At 55.4% G+C, this 9,751-nt stretch overlaps 1 protein-coding gene across 1 annotated transcript; it reads right to left on the reverse strand.

Moving 5' to 3' along the window:
* Positions 1 to 6,134: 6,134 nt before the first annotated feature.
* Positions 6,135 to 9,317, reverse strand: GPR3 (G protein-coupled receptor 3). The gene is made up of 2 exons (XM_002811198.5): positions 9,202 to 9,317; positions 6,135 to 8,155 (listed from the first exon to the last, which is right to left on the reverse strand). Exon 2 carries the CDS (start codon positions 8,145 to 8,147, stop codon positions 7,158 to 7,160), a length of 990 nt encoding a protein of 329 aa, XP_002811244.1. The 5' UTR covers positions 8,148 to 8,155; positions 9,202 to 9,317; the 3' UTR covers positions 6,135 to 7,157.
* Positions 9,318 to 9,751: the final 434 nt, after the last annotated feature.

Consider the following 9,751-nt stretch of genomic DNA (forward strand, 5'->3'; position numbering starts at 1 on the left):
GTTAATATTTGGGGCAAGGGGTCCTGCCTAGCTGCCTTCCCTGCCTTTACCTAAGAAGCTGTCCGTGCATGTCCACGGTATGCACACACGAGCTCACACTGCACACATCATTAAAAAGGAGCAGATTTCCTGGCTGAGAAGTCAGAGGTCAGATCTAGCGCCCACCTTGGGCCTCAGCTTCCTCACCTATTCAACAAACAGTTGACTGTGATGTATGCAGCCCCTCCACTCTGGTGTTGCACCATCTTGGGAACTGATGCCGCTCCCAGAGTGTGTGTCTTGGAAGGATTACAAATACAATGCCTTTTGTTCTATTTTATAGATGAGGAAACAAGATACAGAGAGCCACAGCAACTTGCCTGAAGTCACACAGCAAGCTAGCAGCAGACATGGAAATAGAAACCTTTTTTCCAATGCCCTAGACTGCCTACAAGAGAGCAGAACACCTTGTGGGCTTGAGCCACAGCCAAGGAGACTGAAACTGCAAGGGAAGCCAGAAGCTCTGGCCTTTGTCTTGGAACCATGACAGGGTCCCTGTGGCTGCCTGAAGGCTTAGGGGGAGTCCAGAGGAGGTCCCAGGACCTCTCCCCAGGAGGCTGGGGAGAGACAGGTTGGAACTTGAGTGGGTTCCATCACTTCCTATCCCCACCAGTAGACTGAGCAAACCTCAAGCTTTTATGTAAAGCCAGAGGCTAGCTAAAGAGGGTTCTCCCTAGCGTGCGGCCGTTTGGTAGCTTGTTCATCAGGGCATATACACGCATGTGAGCGGTGTGCGTGGATGGATGTGCGTGCATATCTGGACTCCACATGTATAAATAACAATGTGGATAGTAGTTGGATGTTGGTGCATGCCTGCAAGTACACTTAGAACCTTCATGGGCATGTGTAATGTGTAAGTGTATGTGTTTGTGAGCCCATATACATGCGACTGCATTTGTGTGTTTGGATGTACATATATAAATGATGTCTGCATATCTGGCAGGTGACTATGAACATGTAAAATTTTGCTTGCATGCATACTTGGTACATTTGAGTGTACTTGGGTATGTGCAGATGTTCACCTGTTAGTGTGCTGAGCGGGGTGGAATATATCTGCACACATGGCTGGTGAGTGTGTGTAAATGCGCATGCAGGGCTGGCTTCAGGTGACTGTGTAGATAATGAATCATAGGAGTGCCCTCCCAAGAGAGTATGAAGCCAGTGTTCTGCCCAGCCCTGGAATAGGGGGTGCACTGCCTGGCTCCAGTCAGTCACAATGCAGGGCTTGCAGTAGCCCCACCCTCACCCTCTACATGCATAGTATTCCCTAGACCCATCCTGCTTGGCCAATTTGCAGCCTCTTGCTCCCAGCTCCTGAGAAGGCCTGCAGCAAAGACAAGGGGCTGGTGGCCAATTAGCAAGGGGGTTAATCATGGATCGGGGCCCCCCCGGGGGGCGGGAAGCTGAAGGCAGCCATTGGGGTTGGCAGGGCCATGAGCTGCCGGTGATGACGCAAGGGGAGAGGGGAGACAAGGAGCGGAGGTTGAGCCAGCCCGTTGGTTCTGGAAACCGAGGGTCAGCCTGTAAATTCAGGATTGCTGAGCACTGCCAGCAGCGGGGAACATTTGCGAGTGTGTGTACGCTGTGTGTGAAAGGGCGTGCACATGCATTCAAGTCCTTGAATCTGGTGCTGCCTGCAAATGTGTATATATGACTATGGACATTATATACACTTGCAGTTGTGTGTATATGTGACTATGCTAATGGGTTTAGGTATACATGTTTGTTGTTTCTGTGTACACATACACAAGGGTGTGTACATGTGTGCAAGGGCATGTACATTGAAGTGTGTGCTTCGGCACTAAACATGCACAGAAAGTTGACATGGTCAGTGTACACATGTGCAGTGATGTATCTGTGTGCACAGGTGTGTGTGTGCTAGTGTGCAGGTGCGTCTGGGTATACCTACATACATGTCTGCGTGTGTGTGTGTTCTCAGAACAGCCAGGTGCCTAGACATGTGTGCCTGCATGTGACATGAACATGTGTCTGTGCACGCAGGTCTCAGCATGGAAGGAGCTGGGGGATGCGGGACTGGCGGTCTCCAGGCTCCAGGAGGGAATCTGACAGCCGAGCATTGCCGCAGCCCCCAGCCCTGGGAGCCTGTTTTCCAGCCTGCGGAAGCTGTGAGCCCGTGAACTCATCTTATATTAATAGCTACTGTCTCCTCACTTATTGCAAGGAGAGGCGGACATGGCCCCGGCAGGGGCTCAGCACTCAGGGCTGCCCCCACACACCCACACAGGACCAAGGGAGGTGGGGAGGAGAGATGGGCTCCAGCCCCATCCCAGGGCCTACCCCAGCAGGAAGGTGGGGCTCTTGGCCCTAGCCTTGCCTCCCCCAATTCAGGGGGCCACGTCACCAGCTGACCTTCCTGGATCCCTGTAGTTGGGTGGGATCAGGCATGGGGGTTGGAAAGCTGGCAGAGGCAGAGAGGCTGGGAGGTGTGGCTACCCCTCCCCAATTACACACAAGCAAATGCGCATACACGCGTACACACACACACGCGTACACACACACACACACACACACACACACACACACGCGGTGCTGAGCAGCTCCAGGCTGTGAGCACCAGAGAACTCTGAGGCTTGAAGGAGACACAGGAGGCCTCAGTCTGAGTGGGGAAGACACAGTCCTACCCTCAGGGATCCTCAATCTGAGGCAAAAGACATGACCCTGTTCTCAAGAGGCCCCCAGCCTAAGGGAGGAAGCAGCCCAGCTCTCAGAAGTACCCAGCCTGAGGGGGGAGACATGACTTTGTATTCAGGAGCCCCTAGTTCTGAGGAGAGAGAAAGATCTGCCTTCAGGAGCCTTCGGTTTGAGCAGACAGACATCCCTTCTCTCAGGAACCCTCAACTGGAGGAAGGACATACAGCCCTGTCTTCATTCTGAGGAGGGAGGGAAGACTTCTCTATAAATGTTTACTCAGGGGAGGTGTAGTAAGGCGTATTGTATGGATCACATTCTCACAGCCATAAAATGGCTCAGGCAGGGAGGCTTCCTGGAGGAAGCATGGAGTGGAGGTACTGGGAAGAAGTGCTAAGCTGATCTGCAGAATCCTGGGAGGAGGGAAAAGTCAGCCAGCCCCACCACACACACAGGGACCAACCTGAGGGACAGATTCAAACACCGCTCAAGGTAGGCCCAGGACCCAAAGCAGAAACCCCAGATCCAGACTGCCAGAAACACCTCAGCTCCAGCCCACAGCCACCCCCAGAGAGACAGAGGAAGCCCCTCGGTGCAGGGGCCTGACACAGGCCCTCCCAGACACAAGGATGGCCGCAGGTCCCTTCTTGGGCCCTGGAGCTGGAAGCTGGGCTGGGGAAGCAAAGGGGCTGAGCCTTACCCAGGGTAGGCTGGGCACCTGGCCCCTCTCCTCTGGACCTTGGTGGGGCTCCTCAGGAGCATGATGGTGGAGGCAGCAACAAAGCCCTGCCCTGTGCCGTGCCTCCAGAGGTCTGGGTTTAACCTGGAGACCCCCTGCTTTCCCCCAGACTGGGGATTTACCCCAGCTTCCTTGCTTGATGTTTCTGGGTTGTTCCTGAAACACGCTCCCTCATCCAGGAAAGAAAGAGATTTAGAGTCAAATGGACCTGGGTTCAAATCCCAGCTCATCTCCTTACCAACCCTCTGACTTTGGACCAATCCAATGTCACCTCTCAGGGAGGCTTTTCCTGGGCACCCTCATTTAAAAATTACTCACATCCTCCCCATCCTTCTTCCCTTGCTCTTTCTCTGAGGACTCACCACTGTGTAATATTACATTTTTGGAAAAACTTTGTATTACTATTTCCCCCAGCTAGAATTTAAGCTGTCCACAAGGACAGCAGTGAATGAATGAAGGCCCATTACTCTTGGAGCCTCAACTTCTTTTGTAAAATGGGGAAGAGCAATGGTACCCATCTGACAAAGCCACAGTGATGGTATGGAATGTTTGGCATAGGGGAGGGGCCTGCTGAGTAGGGACTTTTCCCAGGGACCTCTCAGGAGGGTGGGGATAGAATAAAGCTTGGCCTGACCTGGTGCGGCCTCCCGACTTTGTGCCTGGGCCTATTGGCATGACAACTCTCCTCAGACTACTGGGCAGGGATTTTTTTTTTGGAGGAGGGGACAGAATCTCACTCTGTTGCCCAGGCTGGAGTGCAATGGCGCGATCTTGGCTCATGGCTCACTGCAACCTCTGCCTCCCAGGCTCAAGCAATTTTCCTGCCTCAGCCTCCCGAGTAGCTGGGATTACAGGATCCAACTCCAGCTAATTTTTTGTATTTTTAGTAGAGACAGGGTTTCATGATGTTGACCAGGCTGGTCTCGAACTCCTGACTCAGGTGATCTGCCTGCCTCGGCCTCCCAAAGTGCTGGGATTACGGGCATAAGCCACCGCACCTGGCCAAGGGAGGGATCTTTACACCAGACAAAAGGGCTCTAACTCTGCCAGGGAAATGGAGAAAGGCCTGTGTCCTAGCCTGGCACAGCTGTGCGAGTTTGAGCAAATGGCTGCTCCTCTTTGGGCCTCGGGCTCCCTGTCTGTATACGGAGGAGTGAGCCAGAAATGCTCCGAGAGCCCTACCTCCAAGCTTTGCCCAACAATAAGGCTTGGGAAGCTGGGAGGCTTGGCCAGTCAAAGCTTCCTCTTCAGCCACACCCCAAACCTGCGGCTGCCCTGGCCTGATAGACACATTCTTTCTGGGGTCAGCTTCCTCTCCTCAAATACCCAAACTCTGGGTCCTGCACACATATGTCCCCAAAGGCACACACTGATAGTCACTCACCTTTGCGTAGAAAAGCTCTTCTGACTCCAAAATGACCAGACCCCCTCCGACCACTTCCCAAATGTGGCCCTAAAAATGAACCCCAAAATAAATCAGGGTCCAGCTGGGCACGGTGGCTCATGCCTGTAATCCCAGCACTTTGGGAGGCCGAGGCGGGCAGATCGCCTGAGGTGGGGAGTTCGAGACCAGCCTGGCCAACATGGTGAAACCCCCGTCTCTACTAAAAATACAAAAATTAGCCAGGCGTGGTGGCAGGTGCCTGTAATCCCAGCTACTTGGAAAGCTGAGGCAGGAGAATCGCTTGAACCCGGGAGGTGGAGGTTGCAACGAGCCAAGATCGTGCCATTGCACTCCAGTCTGGGCAACAGAGCAAGACTCCTTCTCAAAAAAAAAAAAAAAAAAAAAAAATCAGGGTCCAGAATGTCCTAAGCTCCAGGCTTGGGAAGGAAGGAAATTGCTCACTACACAGCACAGATTCTGGAAACAGATGTTCCTGGCTCTACCATTTTTTAGCTGTATGGCCTTGGGCCAGCCACTGTCCCTCACTCAGCCTCAGCTCCCTCGTTTGTAAAATGGAGAAGACACTACCGGTGCCATGGGATGCTTATTAGGCATAAGAGAGGTAGCATGTGTGCCAGACACACAGTAGGTACCCACAATTAGAAGGACCTATTATTGGCCAGGCGCATTGGCTCACGCCTGTAATCCCAGCACTTTGGGAGGCCGAGACAGGCAGATCACGAGGTCAGGAGATCGAGACCATCCTGGCTAACACGGTGAAACCCCGTCTCTACTAAAAATACAAAAAAAATTAGCCCGGCGTGGTGGTGGGCGCCTGTAGTCCCAGCTACTTGGGAGGCTGAGGCAGGAGAATGGCGTGAACCCAGGAGGTGGAGTTTGCAGTGAGCCGAGATCGCACCACTGCACTCCAGCCTGGGGGACAGAGTGAGACTCTGTCTCAAAAAAAAAAAAAAAAAAAAGACCTATTATTATTAAGGAAACTGACATGCTTTGAGCATATTCATCATGCCTAAGCCCCACAGTGGCCAATGTGGGCAGGATGTGAGCATCCTTGACCCAGGAACAGCCAAGCACCCAGGTTCCTGTCACCAGGAGGAGGTAAGGTCCTTGCCAGTCAGTGCCCAGGTCTGAGCAGAGGGGCACTGACATCTGAGAAGGAGTCACCTGCCAGCCACCCTCCACCCTCTGTCTAGCTCCCCAGATCCCCCAACAGGCCCCCCAGGCCTGGCTTGACCCTCTCATTCCAGGCCATCCCCCATCAGGCGCCACTCCATACCCTCCACACACACATAGGGAAACATATTTATGACAAAATCATTTTTTATTGAGTTGGGTTGGAGACAGGACCAGGGAATGCACTGGGGGCCATACCCAGGTTGGCAGAGGGGTGGGGTGTTGGCTCGTGCCCCCCCTCCTTTAGGGCACCGCAGGGTGAGGCTTGGCCCCCAGGCCATGGCTGTGGCCCTGGACGCCAGGCTGGAGTGGAGCTGGGATTGCATTCTGGTCCCAGCTGCCTGGCCAGGCTGCAGTTTTCCCCAAATGGCCACCAGAGGGCAGTCGGACCCCAGCGCAGAGGAATTTTTGGTTGCTCAGGTGATGGCTTCTTAAAAAAATAAAAAACCAGAGGCTGGTGTGTTCCCCTTCCAAACCCGCGGAGGGCAGGCCTGGGGAGAAGGCTCTGGTTTCTATGATCTCTTCGATAAAAAATAATCCAAAATAATAACAAAATACGTGGTTTCTCTTTCTCCCTTTCCCCCCTCCAGGAACTGAGGTCAGAAATGGGGGTGAAGGGACAAGGGATACCCTGGTATGGCCTGGATATCAAGGTGTGGGTCTCTTTTTCGCCCCTTACCACCCATAAGTAAATTTATAAATAAATAAATAAATCATAAATAGACACTCTCTTTGTATGTGTGCATATATAATCTTTCTCTCTCCTATTTAGGCAACTATGTGACTAATCTCTCTGACTCTTTAGCTCAGAAATTCAAACGTAAAGTGACATGGTCAAGGTCAAGTTTGGGGGAAGAGGGACATCTGGGACTTGGAATGGCACTGTAAAACTCCCAGCATTCTGGAATTGCAACCCAGCTGGGTTGTGAGACATTTCTGAGTAGAACCCTGACCACCTGAACATTCTGGAACCGTGGAGCCAGCTGGGCCCCCATAGAGATCTGAACAGAACCTTGAAACACCCAATGTCCTAGAACTCCAGAACCAGCTGGGTCTGGGGGGTGTGGAGCTGGGGGTTTGGAAAGAAGCCCTGGAGAGCCTAACATTCTGGAATTCTGTAGTAACCAGGGTTGAAGGGTCATGAAGACTCAGCTAGACATCACTGGGGGAGCGGGATCGGAAGGGGATCTTGGAAGAGGAACAGCAGCAGCAGACAGCCCACAGCACTTTCTGCACATCCTGGTTGCGGAAAGCGTAGATGATAGGGTTGATCATGGAGTTGTAGGTGGCAGGGAGCAAGGTAAGATAGGTGTAGAGAGGTGGAGAGTGGGCATCACCCAGCAGGCAGTAGACAGTGAAGGGCAACCAGCAGGCGGCAAAGGCTCCAAGCACCACGGCCAGTGTGGCAATGCCCTTGCGGGTGGCCACATAGTGGGAGGCAGGCAGCAGGTGCCGCTGAAGGGCAATCTGCTGGGCATGGCGGCAGACGATGCGGCAGATTTGGGCGTAGAGCTGCAGCATGATGCCAAACACCATGAAGAAGGCAATGGCCAGGACTACCAGATGGTTCTTGGAGAGTGGATAAACCACGCCACATGTGGTCAGGCCATCCAGGCAGTTCCAGGCCAGCACAGGCAGCAGCCCCAGGCCCAGGGCACCTCCCCACACTAAGACCAGCATCACATAGGTCCGTGTCACTGTTGTCTCTGAATAGTAGGTGAGGGCATTGTACAGAGAAAGGTAGCGGTCGACAGTGATGGCCAGTAGACTGCCGATGCTGGCGGTAAAGGCCATTGCCAGCACACCAACCAGCACCAGGCTCATCTCCGCTGAGCCGATGCAGAAGACAGCAGCAAAGTGCAGGACCAGGCCCAGGCCTGCCAGCAGGTCTGCCACGGCCAGGCTGCCCACCAGCAGGAACATGGGGGCACGGAAGGCGGGAGTGCCCACGATGATGGCCACCACTAGCGCATTCTCGCAGGACACCAGGGTGCCTGAGATGCAGAGCACCACATCCCAGGCCTTAGGCGAGGGCAGTGGTGCGGCTGGACCTGTGGGCCCCTCTGCTGGGCCCACGCTGCTTGCATTCACGTTGCCTGAGCCAGCTGAGAGCCAGGCCAGAGGGCTGCCTGCACCCCACATCCTGGTACCTGCAGGAGAAAGGCCTTGTGAGAAGCTGACCAAGCTGGGTGATGGGAGTTGGGGTCTAGAGGGGGTGAGGTGCCTCTCAGGATACGTGGTGGGAGTCTCTCCTCAGGATACCTGATAGGGTCCCAATGCCTTATCCCCACATTCATGCCCTGGGGCTCTTCCCAGGATACCGCTGTCCCCTCCAATGCCCCCAGGCCTCTAAACAGGGGTCTCTTCCTGGGGATCCCTGTCCTAGGTCCTGCAGGTCTCTTTTTCCCACATGTGTGACCAGAGGAGAGACAGAAGAAGGGGTACTATAAGTGGAAGAGGGCCATAGGATCCAGGGGATGCCCCCGAAGGCTCAAGATTGGGGTAGGGAAACATCTACCCCACCAGGGAGACTGAGCAGCTCCGCTCCCTCCCATCAGAGATGATGATGCTAGCTCGTGCCTGAGGCTCCCAGACCCCTCACGATTTTCAGTACTGCCAGCCTTAGACTCCGCCCCCAGGGAATGCGCGTGAAGCTCCCGCCAGCTACCACCCCGCACTCCCGCGGTAACACCTGGGAACTCAGCTCCCCACCCCCCACCCTTCCAGACTTCTGTTCCCTTCTTTCTGCCTGAATCTCTAGGTCTCTGGGCAGAAACCCCTGCTGGAAGCCTGGATCCCTGAGTCACATGCCTCCTTCTGCCCGGACACCTGGATTTTGGGCCTGACTCTGCCTCCTGCCTGAATACCTGGATTCCTAAATTGGACACCTCCTGCTGTTCGGACCCCTGGGTCCCTGCCCCAGACGCCTTCTGCCGGCTTAACCTCAGATGACCATCAGTCCCTCCAGGGCCTCGGGTCCCTGCAGGAATGCTCACCCTTCGCCGGGTCATCCAACTCAACCCCAGCACTCGAGCACTTGGGCCCACGCCTGCTAACCCAGAATCGCCTAAACCCAGAATTTCCACCTCGAACTCGAACCCTGGCCGGCCACTAGGAGCCTTCCGCCGGCCCAGTGCCCCAGCATCCTGCGTGCCCTCCAGGACCCCTGGTGCCCGCGGCGGGGCCCGCTACTCACCGCTCAGGACCAGGCGCGGCCGGGCCGCGGGGAGGCTCCGCTCGGGTCCTGGCGGCGCAGGGCGTGCGTGGACCCCGAGAAGCCCCCGCGGCCGCGGGAGAAGCGGCGTGAGTCACCCCGCCCCGCCCCGCCCCCGGCTACCGGTTCGGTGACGTCAGCGGTCCGATCAGCCAATGGGCGCGGGGCGCTGGGGCGCAGCGCGCATTGCGCGGCATAGTAATGAGGCCTCGCACCGCCCGCTCCCCCATTCATAAAAAGCGACCGTGGCTGCGGCCCCGCCCCCTCCCGAGTCGGCCAGCGCTGTCCTTGACGCGGCGCCCTCTGCGGGCCGGGGGTTTCAGAGGCGCCGGTGCGAGAGCCTTGAAGTCTCAGAGAGGCTGCAGCGAACGGGGTGGAAGAGTGGAAAGGGGGCCCGGCTAGGCTGTGGGGTGATGGGACCCTTGGGTGGCAGAGAGGCTGACAAGATCCAGGTGACGAAGGAAGAGCTTGTGATGGGGTTGGTTGGGCGTCCCTGGTGAGGATGACAGGGTTGCCAAGATGATGGGGCCCT

Source organism: Pongo abelii, chromosome 1, assembly GCF_028885655.2.
Source record: "Pongo abelii isolate AG06213 chromosome 1, NHGRI_mPonAbe1-v2.0_pri, whole genome shotgun sequence".
In the NCBI taxonomy this organism is placed as follows: Eukaryota; Metazoa; Chordata; class Mammalia; order Primates; family Hominidae; genus Pongo; species Pongo abelii.